The sequence below is a fragment of the Lepus europaeus genome, chromosome X, assembly GCF_033115175.1.
Source record: "Lepus europaeus isolate LE1 chromosome X, mLepTim1.pri, whole genome shotgun sequence".
NCBI classification, from domain to species: domain Eukaryota; kingdom Metazoa; phylum Chordata; class Mammalia; order Lagomorpha; family Leporidae; genus Lepus; species Lepus europaeus.
Genome location: NC_084850.1, coordinates 127,259,996 through 127,284,360, shown reverse-complemented (window position 1 = coordinate 127,284,360; position 24,365 = coordinate 127,259,996). Strand labels below are relative to the sequence as shown.

The 24,365-nt window shown below is 36.3% G+C and overlaps 1 protein-coding gene across 6 annotated transcripts in view; it reads left to right on the top strand.

The window, feature by feature from the left end:
- CNKSR2 (connector enhancer of kinase suppressor of Ras 2) overlaps window positions 1-24,365 on the top strand; it is a 316,326-nt gene that overhangs the window by 226,094 nt on the left and 65,867 nt on the right. For all 6 annotated transcript variants that reach the window (XM_062183975.1, XM_062183974.1, XM_062183973.1 and 3 more), the window contains 3 exons: window positions 846-1,060; window positions 22,028-22,076; window positions 22,487-22,659. In XM_062183975.1, coding sequence (XP_062039959.1) covers window positions 846-1,060; window positions 22,028-22,076; window positions 22,487-22,659 — 437 coding nt within the window. The remainder of the gene's footprint in view (window positions 1-845; window positions 1,061-22,027; window positions 22,077-22,486; window positions 22,660-24,365) is intronic.

Below are 24,365 nucleotides of genomic sequence, written 5' to 3'. Positions count from 1 at the left end.
GTTTTATATACTAGATCAAGAAAATCAAATAAATGTTTATCATATACCATCTCTGACTCTTTTGGGACTTCATAATATAGTGACATCTTGGGTGGGGGAATGCCATATGAAGTACTAAATGTTGACTATTGATTTAAGCATAGATTTTATGAACTAATTTTCCTAACTGTTGGTTCATAATGTGGACTAAAACTTTTTCAAGGGTGCTACCTAGCATGTTGGTCATCAAGCTTTAGCAGAATTCTCCTCGGGGATCTTTTTACATTTTTTATTATTGAGAGGCACAGAGACACAGTTTCCATCTGCTGGTTCACTCACCAAATGCCTAAAATGGCTGAGTCTGGGCCAGACCAAAGCTGGGAGCAGCAAACTCCATCAAGGTTTCTCATGTGGGTGGCAAGAACCCAACTACTTAAGCCATTCCTGGTGCCTCTCAGAGTCTGAATTAGCACAAAACTGAAATTGGGAGCCAGAGCTGGAACTTAAACGCAGGTACTCCTTTATGAGATGTAGGCATCTTACCCAGCATCTTAATCTCTAGGCCAAATGCTCACCATTCTTTCTACAAACTTTATGAGTCACACACTCAGAACTTCTGAATTCAAGTTCCTCAGGGGATTCTTATGTAGTTGGTTCAGAGGTAAAACTTGTCAAAATAATCTGTAGGCTCTCTATTTCTTATTGTCCTGTGATCTCAAATAATTAAGATCTGTATTTTCCCTACAGATTTATAAATTAAATCAAGTTAAAATTCTGAAATTAAATCTTATAGCACCATTGGAAAACAGTAATATGTTTGAGAGATTCACATATTTACATTGGTGTATTTATCTCTTTTTATATAGAAAACTCTCTACTTCGATATATGAGCAATGAAAAAATTGCTCAAGAAGAGTACATGTTTCAGAGAAACAGCAAAAAAGACACAGGGAAGAAGTCAAAAAAGAAGGGTGATAAGAGTAATAGCCCAACTCACTATTCATTGCTACCTAGTTTGCAAATGGATGCACTGAGACAAGACATCATGGGCACACCTGTGCCAGAGACCACACTATACCATGTAAGTAAAATTTTAAAAATCCTTTGGTGCAACTTTTGTTGGAAGGCTGATAAATGAACCTTTCAGGTAAATTCAAATTACTTTTATACTATTGCCTGATTTTTTTACAAGAGATCCTAACTTTAGAGTTTGTGTCCTTTTAAAAACTGATGGATTATTCATCTGTTCTTCAATTCATATGTCAATGAGTTCATATGTTATAGCAAGTTAGATTTTAATTAGATAGCTTAATATGCATAAAATTGATGGAAGATGATAATTAGCTGGTTAGTCATCAATGTGATAATGCACAGTAAATGGATAGCTGTAAAATTCAGCATTTGAGATAGAATTCATGATTTTTTTATTATTAAATTTGTATTTGTATAAAGGGAACAAATTTCATATATTTCATATATACAGTTTTAAGAGCATAATGATACTTCCCACCATATCCTCACTATTTCACTCCCACCCTCCCTCTTCCTTTTCTTATTTTTCTTTTAATTTTTGCAACGACATATGTTGAGTTTTCTTTATTATTATTTTTTAGATTTATTTTGTTTATTTAAAAGACAGAGTTACACAGAGTGGTAGAGACAGAGAGAGAGGTCTTCCATCCGCTGGTTCACTCCCCAGATGGCCACAATGGCCATAGTTGTGCCAATCCAAAGCCAGAGCCAGGAGCTTCTTCTGGGTCTCCCATGTGGGTACAGGGGCCCAAGGACTTGGGCCATCTTCTACTACTATCCCAGGCCATAGCAGAGCTGGATCAGAAGAGGAGCAGCCAGAACTAGAACCATCACTCATATAGGATGCCGGTGCTTCAGGCCAGGGCTTTAACCTGCTGTGCCACAGCACCGGATCCCTGAACTTTCTTTATAATCACAAGCTTAACCCTCCATTAAATAAAGAGTTCAGCAAGTAGTAAGAAGAAAAACTATTGTACCTCAAGCTATAGACAAGGGTTATAAATAATAATCAAATCTCAGAATGTTGATTTCACTCACGTACATTGCATTTTTTGGACTCTGAATATTAGTTACCACAAATGAGGGAAAACACAAAATAGATGCAACTAGAGACCACTGTGCTTAGTGAAATAAGCAATTCCTTTTAAAAATGAGCATCTACTACATATTAGCCATGGAGCTAGCATGGTGCTAGAAGTAAAACTGGGCAGACATAACCTACTATTATATGAGGAAAAAGACACACTAAGATTCCCAGTATAATTTATTTGTTATAATGGATGGATACAGAAAGTGTAGGAAAACCCTGAGAGATGGAGGGCCTTCGTCTTCAGAGGAAATAATGAAAGGCTGCAGTATATGGAGCAGTTGAGTGCAGAGTGAAAGATGAGTAGCAATGTTTTTAGCAGGAAGACATATGAAGATGTACCACAAAGGTGGGAGAATATGGTATGTTCCAGGGACTTCATGTGGCTCAGAATTGCTGGAGAGAAATCATGAGGAAGAGGCAGTAGATAGGCATGGAGAAATAGGCAGAGGTTAGATCAAGGATTTTATGGTAAAATGCTTAGGCTCTTTCTTGCTTTAGTAATGAACAACTATTGAAGAATTTTGAGCTAAGGATCTATATCGTTCCAATCAGCCCATTAGATATCTATAGTACTGAGCATCAATTGGGAGATCAAATGCAGAGCTGTTAAATCCAGCCTAGATGAATGATGAGAAACTAAGACAGTGGCCAAGCGGATGCGGAGAATCTTGTTAGCCAGAGAAATCAGTTTTGGCTAAAGGGAATGTGTTGTTCCGATAGAACTATACCATCTTATTTAAAGCCCCTGATAGACATAGACTACACGTTCGTAAGTTGTAATTTGAACAGTTGTACTCAATGCTTAGAGTGTCAAAAACTTTTAGTCTATCACTACTGTAGAAGGTGTACTGGCTGGGACGAGGTTGGAAAATGTCCCACCCACATGAAATCATTTGGTCTGGTCCTGCCAAGACAATCACAGGTAGGACTTAAAATTCAATATATGTATTGAATTTTTAATATAATAATTTTTAGGTTAATAATTTTGTATGTCCCTCAAATTAAGTTATAAACATAGAAATGGGCATTGGTAGGAAAACAGTGAAAATAGTTCCCCACCTGATAGGTAAAGAAGATGTAAAAGATTTAATAACTTATATTTCAGTTGTATCTCTGAATAAACTTCTTATTATTTATTCTATAGCTCTATCATAAAACTAAACTTTAGAAACATCTTTTTTCTTTATTTGGATTGGAGTGTCAGAAGTACTCCTAGCTGCCTCATTCTCTGTTGCCCCCTCTCACCTGTTACATACCCCTCTCACCTGTTACATACTCCCAAGCCTTTGCCTCTGACTACTGGCCATATCAAGAGGAAGCTGTTGCTGCCAAATCCCTCATCTGACCTAAGAGCACATGAGGAAAAGGCAGACAACAGTGTCTTTGTGTACATGTGTGTGCCTTCCTATATGCATGTATGTGTAAAATTTAAAGGTAGTAAGAAAAGTGTTTGGAAAAGATTTGTAGCATTGTTCTTTTTTGTTTGTTTTTAAGGACTTATTTAACTATCTGAAAGGCAGAGTTAGAGAGAGAGAGAGAGAGAGAGAGAGAGAGAGAGAGAGAGAGTCAGAGTCTTCCATCTGCTGGTTCACTTCCCAAATGGTTGCAATGACCGGAGCTGGGCTGATCCAAAGCCAGGAACCAGGAGCTTCATCCAGGTCTCCCATATGGGTGCAGGGGGCCAAGCACTTGGACCATCTTCCCCTGCTTTTCCAGGCAATTCGCAGGGAGCTGGATCAGAAGTGGGGAAGCTGGGACTCAAACCGGCACCCATATGGGATGCTGGCGCTACAGACAGAGGCTTTACCTACTACGCCACAGAGCCGGCCCCTATAGCATTATTCTTTTTTTAAAAAAAAAAAGATTTATTTAATTGAAAGAGTTACACAGAAAGAGAAAGAAGGTAGAGAGAGAGGTCTTTCATCCACTAGTTCACTCCCCAGTTGGCTTCAGTGTCCGGAGCTGCGCCGATCCGGAGCCAGGAGCTTCTTCTGGTTCTCCCACATGGTCAGGGGACCAAAGACTTGGGTGTTTTTCTACTGCTTTCCCAGGCCATAGCAGAGAGCGGGATTGGAAGTGGAGCAGCTGGGACTCGAACCGGCACCCATATGGGATGCTGGCAGTGCAGGCAGCAGCTTTATCTGCTGCCACAGCGCAGCCCCAGCATTGTTCTTAATCTCTGAATTTGTAGGACTTTTTTCCCTTACATGATATGCATATTGCAATTTACTTTCCTGTCAGTGTAAGTCTATAAACTAACTCTTTTATTTTAAGACTATATGTTGAGATGCCAGAACAAGTAAAATTTGATTATGGATCCAGGCAGATGCAGGTATCCTTTTGTAAACTAAATAATGTGATTTTTAGATGGTTTATTAAAAACAGATTTTGAGTAGGTGTTCAAAAATCTGTATAATTCTTTTCATAGTATTCCAACATTTGTGTGCCTTGTCTTAGTTTTTTTAGGATATAGCTGCAACACTTAGTTCTATTTCCAATAAGTACATCTGGTCATTCTGTCCAATTTGTGTAGGTTTTTTTTTTTTTTTGATGGAGTGAGGATGGGTGGTGGTGAGCTGTTAAAAACCATTTTATTTTTTAAAAAAAATTTGACCAGGAAATAAGCATTATGAAACAGACACTATTCTAAGTACTTTACAAATATTAACTCATTTAATCCTCATGACAGCCCTAGGAGAAAGGTGCTGGTATTACCTCTGTTTTACAGATAAGGAGGCTGAGGCACGTGGATTAAATAAGTAGTAATGTGCTAGACCTGGAATTTGAACATTTGCAATGTTTTTCCCCTTGAAAACAATTATAACTTAATAGAAACAACAATTTGAGTAGTGTCAACCACGTGTAAACTTATATACAGTTATAAAAGTCAGTGTCTAATGACTTACTTAGCTGCATTGTTTTCATATCAAAATAACTAAAATAACATGGCAGAACATTTTAGTGACAAAGAATTTGTCTGAGCTAACAGTTACTTCTAATAATCAATTTCTGGGGCTGGTGCTGTGGTATAGTAGATTAAACCTCTGCCTGCAGCACCAGCATCCCATGTGGGTGCCAGTTTGAGTCCTGGCTTTTCCACTTCCTATTCAGCTCCCTGCTAACAGCCTGGGAAAACAGTGGAAAATGGCCCAAGTGCTTGGGCTCCTGCACCCATGTGTGAGACCCAGAAGAAGCTTCTGGTTCCTGGCTTCAGTTCGGCCCAGTTCCAGCCATTGCAGCCATTTCGGGAGTGAGCCAGTGGATGGAGATCACACACTCTGTTTGTCTCTCCCTCTTTTTGTCTGTAACTCTGCCTCTCAAATAAATAAATAAATTTTTTAAAAATAACCAATTTCTCCCCATAAAAGCCTATAAGTTGAATAATCATAAAGTAATGCATTAGGAGAGTTGTTTGATGATTCTAGTTCAGTATTTTTACAATAAGCCTAGTATCTATACAACCATGACCATACCATGACCATGTTCTTATTGCACAAACACTATAGATAGTTGGTATTTCCTGTGGCTTTTAAGAGGAATGCTGTATTCATACATTGTCAGGATTTTTTTTAAGTTACCTGTAGTTTTTGGGTGCTGTTCTTTTCATAAGTTATTTTTAGACTTCATCATTATCATTTTTTTGTTGTGCATAGCTTGCTTTATCCCTTAGTGTGCTGTGATTCTGTTTATCCATAGTTGCATAATGATAATGCATAAAATGATGCTGTGGATTTTCTGTACCTAATAATACTTATAGAGTAATATTCTATTGGTATCACTTGGTTATTTTTTCCATTGGAAAGTAGGGGCAAAGGATAACGATAACCAAGGGATCTGTTGATCTGTCCTAGGGGGCCAGAATCTAAAGGCGTCAAAATCCTTAGATATATGCCTTAGATATAGATATACGGTTAGAAAAAAAGAGGAAGAAGAGAAATTGTAGCTTTGATTGTTTAAAAATATAAAGCAGTTTTTAAAAATACTTATTTATCTATAAGAACTCTTGGAAGAAAAGTCACTTGTATTTCCTGACCCACTTATAGTAATGGTTTCTTTTTGCTTGCATACTTAGGAAGGATTATTCTTTATCTTTTAAAAAAACAAATTATCAGTAACATTCTCCCCATTCTCCTATTTACCACAAAAAGATAACATGTATATTTTCAACCACTTGGAAATTTTGGAACAGAACATACTTCTTTAACATTTTTTTCGTTTATTTATTTTTTTATTTTATTTTATGAGAGAGAGAACAAGAAAGAGAGAGAGAACGCTCCGATCCAGTTGTTCACTCCCCCAAATGCCATTAATATCCTGGACTAGGAGCAAGAATTCAATCTAGGTCTCCAATATGGGTGGTAGAGATCCAACCACTTGAGGTATTACCTGCTACCTCCCACGGTACATAGTAACAGGAAGCTGGAATTGGGAGTAGAGCTGAGATTTGAACTTAGGCATTCTAATATGGGATGCAGATGCCTAAAGCAGTGTCTTAACAGCTACACCAAAAGCCTAACCCTTTGTAAAATTTTAAATTTTATGTATTTGAGAGAGAGGTCGAGATCCCATCCACTGGTTAACTCCCAAATGCCTGAGATGGTCAGATCTGGGCCAAGGCCCAAGCCAGGAGCCAGAAACTCAATCCAGATCTCCTGTATGGGTGGCAGGAACCCAATTACTTGAATCATCACCATTGCTTCTCAGGATATGTATCAGCAGGAAGCCAGAGTCGGAAGCCAAAGATGATTTTCAAACCCAGGCACTCCAATTTGGAATGTAGGCACCTTGACCACTAGGCTAAATGTCCACCCAAAGAATGTTTAGTCCATAGATAAAAGAGAATGTCTCCTGGAATGCTGCACTGAATGAAAGTGAAAATACATTATATGCGTAGAGGAAAATTTGTAACACTGAATGCTCATATCAGAAAAGGATAAAGGTGGCATTAGTCTCAATTCTCACCTGAAGCAAGTGGCAAAATAACAAAAACACAATCAATAGACTTAATAAAGAGCGAATCAGAGAAATTGAAACCAAAAAAAGCAATAGGGAAAATCACTCAATCCAAAAGCTGTGAACTTTTTGAAAAATAAAAAAAAATGATGAACCTCTGGCAAGACTGATAAAGGAGAAAAAAGAAAACTTAAATCATCAGTATCAGGAATGAAAGAGGGATGTCAATACAAGCCTTATAGGCAATAAAAGACTAACAATAAGGGGTGGGTGTTTGGCCTAGAGGTCAAGATGCCCATATCCCATATCACAGTTTTCTTACTCCATTTCCAGCTTCCTGATAATGCACACCTTGGGAGGTAGCAACATTGGGTTGAGTTCCTAACCCTAGCCATTGCAGGAGTAAACCAGAGGATAGGAACTAGCTCGCTCTCTCTCCCTGTCTCCCTCTCTCCCTATCAAATAAATTAAATAAAAATTTTTAAGAACAACAAAGAAATACTATGAGCAACTCTGTATACACTAATTTATCTGTTTAGATGAAATGGACTAATTCCTCAAAATCTACAAACTACCAAACCTCACCCATGATAAAGTATATAATCCAAATAGCTCCCCAACTATCAAAAAATTATAGTTAACTATTTTTTTAACTTTTATTTAATGAATATAAATTTCCAAAGTACAGCTTATGGATTACAATGGCTTCCCCCCCATAACTTCCCTCCCACCCGCAACCCTCCCCTTTCCCGCTCCCTCTCCCCTTCCATTCACATCAAGATTCATTTTCAATTCTCTTTATATACAGAAGATCAGTTCAGTATATATTAAGATTTCAACAGTTTGCCCCAAATAGCAACACAAAGTGAAAAAATACTGTTGGAGTACTAGTTATAGCATTAAATAAGAGTGTACAGCACATTAAAGACAGAGATCCTACATGATTTTTTTAAAAAACTAATTAATTTTCTATGCAATTTCCAATTTAACACCAGGTTTCTTTTTTTTTCATTTTCAATTATCTTTATATGCAAAAGATCGATTCAGTATATACTAAGTAAAGATTTCATCAGTTTGCACCCAGAGACACAAAGTGTAAAAATACCGTTTTAGTACTAGTTATAGCATCACTTCACATTAGACAACACATTAATGACAGATCCCACATGAGATGTAAGTACACAGTGACTCCTGTTGTTGACTTAACAATTTGACACTCTTGTTTATGGCGTCAGCAATCTCCCTAGGCTCTAGTCATGAGTTGCTAAGGCTATGGAAGCCTTTAGGGTTCGCAGACTTTGATCTTATTCCGATAGGGTCATAGTCAAAGTGGAAGTTCTCTCCTCCCTTCAGAGAAAGGTACCTCCTTCTTTGATGGCCCCATTCTTTCCACTGGGATCTCACTCACAGAGATCTTTCATTTAGGTCTTCTTTTTTTTCTTTTCCATGGTGTCTTGGCTTTCCATGCCTACAATACTCTCATGGGCTCTTCAGCCAGATCCGAATGCCTTAAGGGCTGATTCTGAGGCCAGAGTGTTATTTAGGACATCTGCCATTCTATGAGTCTGCTGTGTCTCCCGCTTCCCATGTTGGATCCTTCTCTCCCTTTTTTGTTCTATCAGTTAGTATTTTCAAACACTAGTCTTGTTTATGTGATCCCTTTGAATCTTAATCCTATCATTATGATCAATTGTGAACTGAAACTGATCACTTGGACTAGTGAGTTGGCATTGGTACATGCCACCTTGATGGAATTGTATTAGAATCCCCTGGCACTTTTCTAACTCCATCATTTGCGGCAAGTCTGATTGAGCATGTCCCAAATTGTACATCTCCTCCCTCTCTTATTCCCACTCTTATATTTAACAGGGATCACTTTTCAGTTAAATTTAAATGTTCTTTCCACTGGGATCTCACTCGCAGAGATCTTTCATTTAGGTCTTCTTCTTTTTTTTCTTTTCCATGGTGTCTTGGCTTTCCATGCCTAAAATACAAAAAATTATAGTTAACTATTAAAAGTCTTCTAAAATATAGATATAGACATTAAAATAAGAACCAGAGCCACAGTACTAATACTTGCATATTGATTAAGTGTAGCAGTAACACATTTTGCTTTTATTTTTCTGTTCTGTAGTGATTTTTACCATGTTAGAAACCTGTAGAAGACATGATGTGTAAGACTAGTGATTTAATGGAATTCCTAAGAGACTGATTAAATTTATAAATTTTATTAATTAGAATATATGGTTTAAGCATTCAGAAATTTTTTGTTTCAGCAATTTTTCGCTTAAAATTGAGCAGTAAGCAAACAGAAAGATTCACTCATGCACCCATGAAGGAAATTTCTGCTCACGCTGAATAAACCAGAATATTGTTAAACCAATCCTTTTGGTTTCATGTTTGAACAAATGTAGGTGTCATTTTGCTAGTTTCTCATTAGGTAATGACTGCCAGGGAGCAAAACACAAAATCTGGCTTGGTTATTGAAGCATCATGCAAAACAGGACAGAGAAGAATTGAATTAGGAATCTAAGTTTATATTTATTAAATTTAAATCTTCTTATAAATTCCTTGTTACCTTTAGAAAATATAAAACGTGGCCGGCGCCGTGGCTCAACAGGCTAATCCTCCGCCTTGCGGCGCCGGCACACCGGGTTCTAGTCCCGGTCGGGGCACCGATCCTGTCCCGGTTGCCCCTCTTCCAGGCCAGCTCTCTGCTGTGGCCCGGGAGTGCAGTGGAGGATGGCCCAAGTGCTTGGGCCCTGCACCCCATGGGAGACCAGGAGAAGCACCTGGCTCCTGCCATCGGATCAGCGCGGTGCGCCGGCCGCAGCGCGCTACCGCGGCGGCCATTGGAGGGTGAACCAACGGCAAAGGAAGACCTTTCTCTCTGTCTCTCTCTCTCACTGTCCACTCTGCCTGTCAAAAAAAAAAAACTAAAAAAAAAAAAAATATATATATATATATATAAAACGTAAATTCCAATGAAAAGTCCTTGGCTTGGTTGCTAAGGTCAAAAATTACAAACTATTTGAGTACGTATCTGCCTTTAGTAGCTTTCATCATACAACTCTATTTTTTTAAAGAATTATTTATTTTATTTGGAAGTCAGAGTTACATCGAGAGAGAAGGAGAGGCAGCGAGAGAGAGAGGTCTTCCATCTGATGGTTCACTCCCCAGTTGGCCGCAACGGCTGGAGCTGCACTGATCCAAAGGCAGGAGCCAGGAGCTTCTTCCTGGTCTCCCATGTGGGTGCAGGGGCCCAAGGACTTGTGCCATCTTCCACTGCCTTCCCAGGCCATAGCAGAGAGCTGGATTGGAATTGGAGCAGCTGGAACTGGAACCGGCGCCCATATGGGATGCCGGCACCACAGGCAGCAGCTTTACCCACTACACCACAGTGCTGGCCCCCATCATACAACTTTTAAAAAGCTTCATATTCTTTCATTTTGTAGACTTATGTCTTCTAAATTTGTAGCCTCCAAAAACTTCCTCCAATTTTGTAAGCAGTAGACCTTTTTTGCTCCCATAATCCCCTTACTCACATTATCTTGCCACCATGACTCATTTAATCAAGGACTTCAAGTTTAATAAAACTCCATGTAAAATTACCTTATCCCTATAACTCTATTCTGATTAAAAGGCCATAACTTGTACTATATTATTTTTTTCACTCAGCTCCCAAAATATGTTATCCCCTTGATGATTACACTGTCTTCTTCCACAAAACTGTAGGTGTAATGACTTGTTGTACATACCCAAATATTATCCAAAGTATTTTTCTTAAGCTATATTAAGGTACAATTATTGACTAATGTTATATATTAATTTCTTGAAGGTAGATTTATCAAGAACAATGTTAAACTGTTTGCAATTTGTATGAACATTTTATTAGCTTGGACAGACAGCAATTGGCAGTGAACCAAACTGCTTAGCTCAAAACCTAGAGTCTCCTTTGTAAGTAATATTGCTAAATCAGACTCTTAACATTTCTGTAAATAACAGAGCAGGCCAGGAACGGGATCTCTAATAGATCTGAATCCCAAACAGTCAGGAATTCTGACAAATAGATCAGTGTTCCAACCCCTATTCTTCATATGCAACTGATTTAGATAAATTTATACAAACTTCACTGCAGTAGTATACTTCCATAGTATACTGCCTGGAGAATAAGTTGTCTTCCTATAGTTTCTTTACTATCATAAATCTGGAGTTTCTCCAAGAGTCAATGGTTCTTGTGTCTACAGCTTTCCAGTAAGTGTTCAACATTAAAAGGATTGTGTTTCCTAAAATTTATATGGCCATACTATAAAAAAATAAGCTTTAAGTCAGCTTTGTGAAGCTGACATATTTTTGAATATCTTATTCTCATCAATAAGAAGATGATAACACCCCACCCTTTTTTCAGAATCCAGTAACATATATATCAAGTTCTTTCTACTCTTCTGGGTACGTAGTAACTATTCTTTGTAAAAAAAATCAGTTCCTTTTCATGTAAGGGAATTTACATCCTGATGAGCAAATCAGGAAGCCTTCTAGGACTAAAATACACACACACACACACATCCTCCCTGGGACATTAATGAGTATCAATTAACATTCAGTTGGGAAAGCAGCATCACTACGAAATAAAGGACTAGATCTTACTCAGTTAAGGAGCTGGCAAAGCTACCTCAGTTGGGACCCAGCAATTGGGAAGAAAATCTGGACATAAAGTGAGAAAAAACAAAACAAACTGGAATGTATGAGCACAAACCAGAACATTGCCTCCATCATCGGCAGTGAAGTTGGTGTCCTTCACCAAGGAGACTCAAAGGCTCCTGGTCCAATACCCAGAGGAGCTAGAGAAGAGGTCCAATGGTATATGGATGAGTTGCAGGCCTGACTACTGAATACCCCCCTCCCCAGCAAAACAAGCCAGCAGAAAAATGACAATATGTTTGCGTTTCAGTAGTGACTAACACCCAATACCTACCTTCAGGGTATAAGACTGCTTCCAGTGTAGCTAAGTTGCAGTAGGAAACTGTATGCTGAGATTTCCTTCTCTATAGCCATTGTCAAGACATACCAGGGAAAACTTGCTTTGAAAATTTCTTTAGCAACAGCATGTATGAAGTTCCACAGTTAAGTGAAATTTTTAATTATCATAAACCTGGAATGGACTTCAGTGTAACCCATCTCTATGAAAGTATCACCCCTATAAACTACTCAATAATTTTCTGAGGTATGTATTGGAAACTATAAAAAAAATTATCTTTCATATATTTTCAATCAAAAGATGGTTAATGTAAGTATTAATTAGGATAAAATATCTAATATACCTAAAGAGGTTTCTAGTTAATAAAATTTTAGACAAGTCTTTAAAGAGTTTCTTAACATACTCTGAAGAAAACTATCAGAAGACTATGTACCTAGACTGTTGTCTTAGCTAGAATTTCCATTACTTAGTTGCATTTTATTATCATAAATGATCAATGTATGTAAAGTATCTAATAGAGTATCTGGCACTATGGTAGTGCACAGGTTATTCATCCAACCACACTACCAAACCGTCCTCACCAGAAGACTAAGAACAAGTAAACCATAATGTAGGTGCATTTGAGGCCAAGTAGTACTAAAGAAGTGGCAGCAAACAGCAGGCCTTCCAGAAATCTAATTTTTCATACATGAGTTTGCATAAATTGCTTATGTTTCTCTTACCCAGTTTTCCTGTTTACAAGATGAGTGTAGCACTCCAGAGAGTACTAGGGAAATGCTTTCTAAATTGACAGCGTAATTATGATTAGATTCTTGTTGCAAACACAGAAGTTAAAATGAAACTTCCCATCATGTTATTTTTTTTCCTTTTGTTGAAATAATACCCATTTTTCTTTTTGGGTCTTAAAATCATATTTTACTATATGGTGTTCAGTATGGAATAGAAGGAACAGTATGATTTATGTTTCAATTATTTTAATAAGAAATGAATTTCATAAAGTGACTGTATGTATGTATGTATTGAAGGGAGGGAGGGAGAGACAGAGAAGCTGAGAAACAGAGAGAGACTGTTCCCAACTGCTAGTGCACTCTGCACGTGCCAGCAAGGGCTAGGACTGGGCTGGAGACTGATGTCAGGAGCTCAATCCAAGTCTCCCATAAGGATGACAGGAACTTAATTACTTGAGTTATCACTGGTATCTCCCAGTATCTGCATTTCGAGCTGGAGTCAAGAGCTGAGTATCAAACCCAAGCATGCAAATATGGGACACATGTGTCTTAACCACTAGGCCAAATGCCCATCTCATAGTGACCTTTGAAACTTTTTGAGCTTATCTTATATTTCTATACAATATTCTCTTTAAAAACTATTTATATTAAGAAAAAAATCTCCAAATGAAGAAAATTCCACTGAAACTAGCAGATTTGGAAACATTTAAGGGTGTTGCCTTGGGGAGCTTGTCTGTTTTATAAGCACAAAAATCTCAGAATAAGAATTTGACATAAACATAATGTTAGCCATAAAGAAATTTAGGTAGAAGCTAGCATTCTGGGAACAAATTATACTGACAGAGGAAGAATTCGGTAATGGAAAAAAAATGTAGATTATATTCAAGAAGCAAACCTAAAAATGAAAGTCACCAGAGAAAGCTCTTTTTGACTTTGAATTCTTTTCCAAATAAAACCGTAAAGTCTATAGCCAGAAAATAGTTTCACTTATTATGATTGAGTTTCACCTTTGCTGACACAATCATCCTGCCATAATAACGCTTCATTTGAGATTCTTGGGTTTTGTGCATTCTCTATTAGCAGTGATTTTATTTATATTATTTATTTATTTTTAAAATTTTATTTGCATGTTACTCAGTATCATGAAAGTAGTAAATTTAATTCTTTCCATTTTTTTCTTGTCATCATAAGCATTTCTTTTTCACAAAAGACAGTCATACCTACCCTGATTTCTGTTATTCTCAGATGTCAACATTTCTGTCAAACAGAAGAATCAGAAACAGAAGTTGCCCTGATTCTGCTTTGCTCATATTAGAATCTTCTGCCTCTGTCTCAAGTGAAAAATTTATATTAATTGTACATATCAGTCAGATACCAAAAATAGCTATATCTAATATGGCTGGTGATAAGATTATTTCTTTACATGGTAGAGCTTAACTGTAAACTACTGTTCAGTGAATAAGCTAGCATATGGTATTTTTTTTTGACAGGCAGAGTGGACAGTGAGAGAGAGAGAGAGAAAGGTCTTCCTTTTGCCGTTGGTTTACCCTCCAATGGCTGCTGTGGCTGGCGCACTGCGTTGATCCGAAAGCAGGAACCAGGTGCTTCTCCTGGTCTCCCATGCAGGTGCAGGGCCCAAGGAGTTGGGCCATCCTCCACTGCCTTCCCTGGCCATAGCAGAGAGCTGGACTGGAAGAGGGGCAACCGGGACAGAATCCGGTGCCCCAACCGGGACTAGAACCCGGGGTGCCGGCGCCACAGGTGGAGGATTAGCCTATTGAGCCACAGCGCTGGCCAGCATATGGTATTAAAAGACTGATAATGATTACAGATATACATAATTTCCAAGGTATTAATAATTAAATCTACATTGAAGGCAAATAGCTGTTTTTTTAAAAATTCATTGTGAAGTAAGGACTGTATAAAGTTGGTGCTCTATGAGTCATTGTAAGAATATCTATTCCAAAGCCCTGATCTTGCAGATGAGGAAACTGAGGTCAGAAGTAGTTCAATGACTTGACAATAGTCATAGAGCTGAAATATGGACTGGATTATGGAGAACTAGAATTTAAGTTTCCTGACTCCTACCACAGTGTTTTTCCATTGGTATTGTCCATTCCATTCTTGTTGAGAAGTAAATATTCTAAGTGTATCATTCCACCAGGTGTGTTGACAGTAGACTGAAGGGACTAAGGATCAGTGAGGAAGCAGGGAGACAAGATGGAATCTTGTCAGTTCAAGTGAGCAATGAGAATAGCTTAAATCTTGGTGCTAAAGTGGAAAGTGATGAGAAGGAGTTGGACCCTAGATATGTTTAGAAGGTGAGTGGACAAGATTGTATATAACAACAGATTGTATATAACTCATAACCCACACCTAACTAAATGGTATGACCCATCCCTAAGTGTCCTACATAACCACTTAGTCAGTAACTATTTGATTCATGCTTTCATTGAATAGTTGTATGTCAGGTACTGTACTAGGAGCTGAGTATAAAATGGTGAAGTAAGCAGATGATTTCTGCATTCATGGAAACTAATATAGTAATTAAAAATCATACCTTGAGAAAGTAAACTAAGTAATTTCAAGGTATTACCTAATAATCAGGTGTGTATTATTGAAAAAATGCATAATACAATGTATCCACTATAAAAGATTCCTCCTGTGTAAAGAATTAGTAGAGAGGCAGATGCCTTATTTGGATCTATGATTTCCTCATCAGTATTGATATAGGATTTTTTAGTTGCACTGGGTTCATTTAACACTGTTAATAGGTTTGGAATAAAATGTGGTTGCAGTCCCATCTTTTTCTAACTTGACTGAAACTTTTAACCTTTCTGTGACTTTCATTTCTATCTCTTTGCAAAATTAAGTTGTTAACATGAGCCTTCCTCCTTCCTCTTGTGCAGATAGATATTATACGTGGTTGCAAAAAAAAAAAAAACCTGAAAATGTTCTTTTCTAATCCACCAACCTATATTGTTTATATTAACAACATAACTTAATAATAAAAATGAAGTTGACAAAGCATGGAAATTAGAGAATGATGATATTACTGGTTTGAATTATCTCCATTAATATAAAACTGTTATGTACACTGATATCTTTCTGTTTTATAGAAGCCTGTCTTCTGCATAGCAATGCACTTGTATCACATGTCATGGGAAGTTTTCAGAAGTGAATGACTTTATGTCAGAAGCACTTTTGCTTATCTCGCACATTGTCACCATGACTACAAAATGCTTTCTTGGGAGGCACCAGCACTTGTACTTTTAGGAGCACAGAGTTTTCTGGTTGATGATTTGGGTTTGAATTTTGACTCTTCCTCTACCTGTGTGATTCTGACAAAGCTGTTTATGCATTCTGTGTCTCAGTTTTCTCTCCCTTGAAATAGGATTGGTGATAGGCATTTTACAGAGTTATTGAAGGGGTTACAACTGATAACATATATAAAGTGTCTAATGCCATCTCTGGCACATATTAAGCCCTTGGAAAATGATATTATGATCTAAGGATGATAGTTCCTGTTTTCCAAGTGTAGTGGTTCTTCTTAGCCTTGCCAAGTATTCACCAGCTTATCACCCCTTTCTTCATACCTTATCACTGCACAGGAAAAGAATGGTTCACCTTTTGGGGTCCTGCATATGGTTCAATCACTCTTAACTTCAGAATCCGATATGTGTGACATTCTTTGGATGAAACATTGGCTCTGTCCACTCTAAGTGTTTGAATTTCTGTTCTGATTTGACTGTCAATTTGTTTATATTTTTTAAAGCATGCTTAATTTTCAGTGAGTGTGGAGTTATTTTCAGTCCATAAAAGTAAAGGTTGACTTTACTGACAGAATATTGAGCTACTTGTCCCACTGTAGTGAAAGAACTAGTGTGTGTGCAATCCCACATTAGTCACCCCACTCGGCTCTAAGTTTTTCTTTTATGTACTAGAATGGACAAGGCCGCCACTACCAATAGTAAACTTGTTAAATTCCATGCTGTTTTTTCTGGTAAATGGAAGATTTCTTGACCTAATATTTATCCCAATTCATATCTTACCACACATGCTAATATTTAGTCATTTTTCTGCCTACATAAAACAATTAGAATATAAGAAAATAGTTTTCCTTGTGAAATATTTAATTCTCACAAGATTTTATTTTTTACTTAAAAGTTGAGTGTGTGGAAGCAGCTATCATTTATCTCAAGTGCTTCAAATGCTAAGCACTTTCTTTCCTTACATATAAAAAATAAGCTATTTGTTTGACTAGTCACTGAAGGTATCTTGGAACTTTGCAGAAAACTACAGTAAGAGGAAGTTACTATATTGCAACAAGAGAGTATTTTGATTGCAAATTTTTCCGTAAGTATAGCAATTTGCAACTTGAGAAGGACTTAATAGTAGCTGAGCTTTCAAAATGCAACACAAAAAAAACTGTCATTTTCTTCCACAATTAAAATAAGTGCTTTTGAAAATTTCAGGATAGGAATGACCCAAATTACCCTCCCCCCACACTTCCCCTTCCTAAAGAGGGGAGATTAGAGATTGAATATAACATCTGTGGACAAAATGAAAGACAAATGGTCTTTTCATACAGACCTCTGAAAAGGGGATCTTTCATAGCCAAATAGAATACTATTGCGTGCATCATCATGGTTAAAAGGATCAACAATACTTTCATAATGACCTTTTATTTGAGCACATTCTGTTTTTACGGATAGAAGTATGATTTCAACATATCCCTTCATAATTTATCATATAATTATTTGCATAGATATTTTTCACACATATTTAATGTACTTTTGACTGACGTATCTTGAATTTAAATGTAAACTGTTGGATGGACTAAGATAATCTCAATGCAAGTAATGATAAAGGAGATTGGATAAAAAGAAAATGTTCTTATCTACCAAAAGGAATAACCTATCAAAGAACAGAATTTTCAACAATGCACTGTACATGCATTACTGGAGAAAAAATACTCGCTTTCTCCCCTGCTCCCAAGGACTTCTTCAGTCTATGAAAATAAGCTGGTTAAGATTATATGCTGTACTCGTTGCTGATTATTTGTTCAGCATTCATTCATCCAGCCAATATTTATTGAGTACCTTCTTTGTGCTAGGCCCTGTTCTAGGCAGAAAACAAAATAGCGCATAAAACAGAATTCCCCATCTTTAAGGGACTTTATATTTAGAGGGAAGTACAAGCCATAAACAAAAAAATGTAAGTACTTTATAAGGTGGGCATTTGAAATGCTGGTTAAGTTGCCACTTTGGACACCCACATCCCATATCAGAGTATCTTGTCTGAGTGCCAGCTCCTCTACTTTTGATCCAACTTCCTGTTAATGTGCATCATGAGAGACAGGTGATAGCTCAAGTACCTGGGCTCCTGCCACCCATGTGGGAGACCAGATGTAGTTCTAGGCTCCTGACTTCGGCCTAGTCTGGCCCTGGCTTTGTAGTCATTTGAGGAGTGAACCAGCAGGTGAAAGGTCGTGTGTGTGTGTGCGTGTGCGCGTGTGCGTGCACACACATGCAATTTTCAAATAAAATTAAAATGAAGATAATTTTTATGAAAGGAAATGTAAGTACTTTAGATAATCCTAAATGCTAAGGAGATAAATAAAGCAAGTAAGAAGAATAGAAAATGTTGAAGAGAACAAATGGACCTCAACCATGTTTGGAAACTAAGATTAAATCATTGGGTGAAACCAATTGGGAAGGCAAGCAGAGCTCCTCACCTGTGAGTAAGAAAATTAAAGATACAACCACAGATGAGGACTAAAACTTATAGAAAACTGAATTTCTGAGTATCAACAAAGTACAAAGGCATGTGTGTACTCAGAAACATTGTCCAAGCCTCTTCCACTTGAACTTCATGGATAGGACACCAACTCATACCACCACTAAAAGGCTGAAAGTATCTTAAGACAAAGAGAGAGACAAGAAAACCCATAGACAAGGAGGAATTAATGCAAGAAGTAAGTAACTTCCTTTAAGGAAGACCCTTCCCTTCAAGAAAATTAGTACTTTTTAAAGGTAATGAACAATCAGATGATTCTTTCTTCACTAAAGGTAAGTTATGGGAAATTTATCAAAGTCCTTAAAATAGATTTTCTAATAAAAACAAAGTCAAGGACAGTAGATATTCAGAAGAGACGACTGTCCCAACTAGATATTCTGGGAATGTAAAATACAGTCAAATAATCACTCTATATGTAAGATAAACAAGAACGGATAAAATCAGAGAAAGAACAGGAAATTAAAAACCAGTAGAATGAAATCACCTAGAAAGCATTAAGAAAAATAAGAAAGGGTAAAAAAGTATGAAAAATGCATGGACAATAAATTAAGAAGTGCCAGCATATGTCTAAAAGAAGAAAACAGGGTAGTTAAGACTATTTGAAGAAATAATGCTTAAGAATTTTCAGAATAAAAGAAATAATACTTTCAGTGTAACACAATGAATGCTAAATGGGATTAATTAAGATAAATTATAACCTAGACAGATCATAGTGAAACTGCTGTTATTAAGAATAATGAGAAAACAATTTTAAAAGCCATGGTGTTACTAAGGACAAATTACAACAAATGAGAGTAGCTGCAGATGTCTTAAGAGCAACAATAGATGCCAAAAAATAAAATAATATTTGCATTTCACATAGACTATTTTCAGCTCAGAATTCTACACCCAGTTAAGCTGTTGTTCAATATTGAAGGATTTTTATTTTTTCAATCATAAAACACTGGAAGAGTTTGCTATCACAGACTACTGGAAAAGAACTTTTAAAGGATGTACTTCCTTGTGCATGAACCTAGAAGAAGGTTTATCTGAACCTAATATGATAAATATAGAAAGATGTATTGTGATTTTCTTCCTGAGGAGAAATGCATTAATTATCATGAAAGCAAAGATTTTACTCTTACTTTTTTTAGTTAGTCATAAAACTACATTATAATGACCAGCCATGTTATCCATTATAGTCATGTGTCTGTTCTTAATGTGTCTGCTGTTATTGAATTTTGCATAATATACTTAAAAACTGAAAAAATGGTGCCAATTAAATTTCTGTCACTGAGAATGAATAATTCTACGAGGTCTACTAGAAAATGCTGTACAGGATCATAAATTTGCACCTCAGGTGTACTTGATGACAGTAATATTCTGATAGCATGAGGAAATCTTCACTATCTAGAGCTTATTTATGTGTATCAATAATTCACAGCTTCTGATATAAGTTTGTAAGAGATTTTTTTTTGAATGTGAGCTTATTTCAAGTGCAAAACTTCCCACATTTTTTGGTGATTTGGTAAAAACAGTTCCGGAACACAACATATTGTTGTACATACAGCTAAGGTTTCTGAAAGTGACACAGCAATGGTATATACACAGCCAGATTAGGAAAGAAAAAAAAAGCATCTATGGAATATGGAGAAACTCCCCACAGCAGCAAAAATGCAGTCACAGGTGTGCAGGGCAGTGGTTTTGCCCAGGGAAACTCATTAGACTTATCACCCAAAAGTTCTATTCAATTGATCATATAGGCATCCTCTGCGTAGTAAGCACCAAAATTCCAGGTCTTCAGAAGGAAATCAAGGGCAAAACTACCTTATCATTTAGAGAAGCTTCTTATCAGCATATGGCAGGCGATAGACCCTTTCAGGAAAGCAGCCTGTGGCCTGCTATAGTAACTCTTCTGTACAGAGATCTGTCTAGTTTTAATGGGTTTTTCCATTACCTTTAAAAGTAGACAATTCAGTTAACCTTTTTTAATGTTAGAAAATGCCATGTCACTTGGAAAAATAATGAAATCTCTCTTAAGAGAACACCACTGAATATTTACAAAAAGCATCTTAAGCAAAGAAGTCTTTGCTTCTTTGAATTATGGATAAATCTGTATAGAATACCTAGGAGTTCTCAGGTTTCAACAATATATATACTGATTATTTTCTGCAATCATGATCTTTATGAAAGTACTGTGAAGTTGTGGGTAAAGACAAGATGATCTTGTTAAAAAGAAAACCTGGATAGCATGAAATGTTCTTGTGTAGACCTTCAAGTTCTAAGGAATAGCACATAAAAAGCACAGGAGGTACATTATATAACCCAGTTCTTTCAAAGCTGTCTATTATCCATGTAGCTTCCTAAAAACAAACCACCCCCATCTTTGTCATTTTTCAAAATAATGAGCTGTAAAACTATAATGATTACTTGTGGAAACACAAAAGAAAAAACCTAATCAGTAATTTTCAGCCAAACAATTTAGGGAAAATAACTACATGTAAATTAACTATACTTAAGCCCACTAGCCTGAGTTATTATTTGAGTTATTATTTTGTAACAAAGTACAGTCAAGAAAATCAACAAAGCAAAATGGATTTTATCTACTTTGCTTTTTCTCAAAAATTGATTGTGAACTTCTATAACCATGGATACTGTAAAGCTTGCTATATGTGCATACAACACACACACACCACACCTACACATATTTATACTGCTTTAACACTTGAGTGATTATTTTTGAATCATACTAAATGTCAGAAAATTTTCTGACCTTTATATTTAGGACTGGTACTCATCCATAATATTATAATGATTGAATTTATATAACTCAATATGAAAATTACAGAAGCAAAATGTGGTTTTATTAGTAAAGATAGTAAATAATAAAGTATCACAGAATATGAATTGTATAAAATTAAGGCAAGCAATCTTTATATGAACAAAATTCAGTTGCCCTTTACAGATAACCTTTGTGAAGAAAAAGAAGAATCTTATTACCTCAGATTGATTGATCCAAGTATTGAAATGTTTACTACTAAAGGAGTAGGAGATATGTAGGTGATGGTGCCTTATGTACTGGGATGAACTTCAAGGAAATGAGGGATAGTCATTTTTGCCTGTCTGCTTCATTTAAGATCATTGTAAAAATCAAATGAGATATTGTCTGGGATAGCACAGTAAACTCCTAAAAAAGTACAAAGGGGTATATATGTGTTGTGTGTTTAAGAGTGCTTGGTTTCACCAATGCTTTGTGCCCCCAGTTTCGTTGCCTACAAAATAAGGGTAAAGATAATGCTGCATCAGTAGAACGGAAGGAAGTCAAGTGACAGGATATATATGACATTTTTGTGGACACTTTGGAAAATGAAAGTACTTCCTCTGACTGCAGTATAGTCATCATTTAGTTCTTGTGAGTTTGTGTAGCATGCTGGTGCTCTGCATCTCACCTGAGTATCAGTTAATGTTCTTCCCTGTCTTCGATTTCAGACATTTCAGCAGTCCTCTCTGCAGCACAAATCAAAGAAGAAAAACAAAGGTAAGCGAAGGGAATGAAACGTCTGCTTATTTTGTGCTGTGGTTACCATCGGAACACTTCACCCATCCTTTTTCCCCTGAGCCAGTGTTGTCTAAGGGCATAGCGCACTACTGTAACAGCTGCCAAAACTGTCTTCTCCTTTCAACTCAACTTTTATACAAGGTACCTTTTTTATAAGAAACAATCTCTACAAGTTTTGAGGCTGAGATTATTTTCTCATTAGATTGTGTATCACTTATGTGGGGGGAAAGGTATTAAAGGTTTCTATTTTCTTATTCTAGTGCAATGTCAAGATAAAAAATTTTAAGGTTGTTAAGTACTCAGAGTTATTTTTCGCATCTATAGGTTGATATTCTGCCTTCGTACCTTTAACAAATTTAGAGCGTATTTTCACTCACCGTTTTCTTTAGGTCCTATAGCAGGCAAGAGCAAAAGACGAATTTCTTGCAAAGATCTTGGCCGTGGTGATTGTGAGGGTTGGCTTTGGAAAAAGAAAGACGCAAAGAGTTACTTTTCACAGAAATGGAAGAAATATTGGTTTGTCCTAAAAGATGCATCACTATACTGGTATATTAATGAGGAGGTAAGAAAAGCACATTTTGCTTTCTGTTCCTTCTCTTATCTCTAACCAGAAAAAAATACCATTTTGAGATTTATGTTTTAAAATTATAAAATCACCATCAGACCAGTTCAGGGAACTGTACCATTTACTTTTCAATCTACCCTCCTGAAATGAGTTCATATTAGGGTTCTGGAAAGATAGTTGCCTCAGTTATTCTAACATGGCAATATATCTAAAGCACAAATAAAGCTCACATATGGTAATGTTCCATTTATCTAACCAAAAATACCAAACTAATTCAAGCAATAATGATTATACATAGAAATTTGGTAGAGACACTAAAATGCCTCTCTTTTGCAAAAAGTTTCAAATCTTTTTCTGTTTGGTTTCTTTAGGGATGAAGCCCCTTAGTAATCTCTATAAATTAATACTACCTGGATTTCTTTTGGATTTTTAGGAAAAAAATGAATTAGCAAACTAATTTTGAAAGTCTGCAAGTTTTCATTTCACTTGACTCAATTGAAAGGGGAGTGGAATGTATAAAGTACATTCAAAATGTTCTTATCATATTGTGGATTTTTTAATACACCAGATTTATATTACAGTCTCAACAAATATGCCAAGAATATCCCTACTTGATGATAGTCCCTTGACTCTACATATACTTTTTTATTCCTTTGCTATAGTCATATGTCAGTTCACTTTACAGTTATTTATAACTGTAACAGTTACTTCTACTGTTAACTTACTTTATCCAAGATTGTACATGACTTAATTAGTGTACTGGAGGTGTAGTGTTATAGAAATACTATTATGTTAAGAAATTCACAGTTTTCATTTTAGGACTGTTGAAATATAGTTTAGCAACATTGTTATACCTGATTGCAATATACAGTATCCACAGAATTTTATGTTCCCTAGACAGGCTGTCATGTTATGTTAGATCATGTGATGTCATGTTAGAGTTGAGAGAACAAACTCAGAAATTTTGCCACTTGAGTTACTGTGCCTCAGTTTCTTCATCTGCAAGATGGGAGTAATCCTTATTTCACTGGGCTATCACATGAATGAAATGAATCAACACATGTAAAGCCCACTTAGAATAAAAGTTCAATAAACATGCTACTAGTAATATTTTTCAAAGGGACTTCATTTCATTTGTAAAATCTTGAATTAATATTTTGCTCTTTAACATAAATTGTCTATATTACCTATGTAAAAAGATGGAGTTATTTTCTGTACTTTTGATATTTTTTGCAGCACACAACTATCTAAAATATCTTTGACCATTGTGTTATTTTAGTATACTATAGCAAACAGATCATGATTTTATCTACATTTTTATTTGACAGATATAGTAAATACATTTTATATGCCAATGAAGTAGTATCAACATATGGTATCTGTTTCACGTTATTCATATTATAAGGTCACTTATAGATTGGTCTGCTATATACTAGACTGTATTCTATCTTTCAAAGTTTAAGGAACTTTTTATTCAGTAAAATATTAAGCCTGTGATTATAAAATATACTGAAAGTAAATTATTACAAAAATTTGAACACTAAAAATTATAGAAAATTTTGAAGTACAAATATGGACTACAGTTATTTTGTATGTTATAAAAATGTGTAGGGGCCGGTGCTGTGGCTCACTTGGTTAATCCTCTGTCTGCAGTATTGGCATCCCATATGTGCACAGGTTCTAGTCCCGGTTGCTCCTCTTCC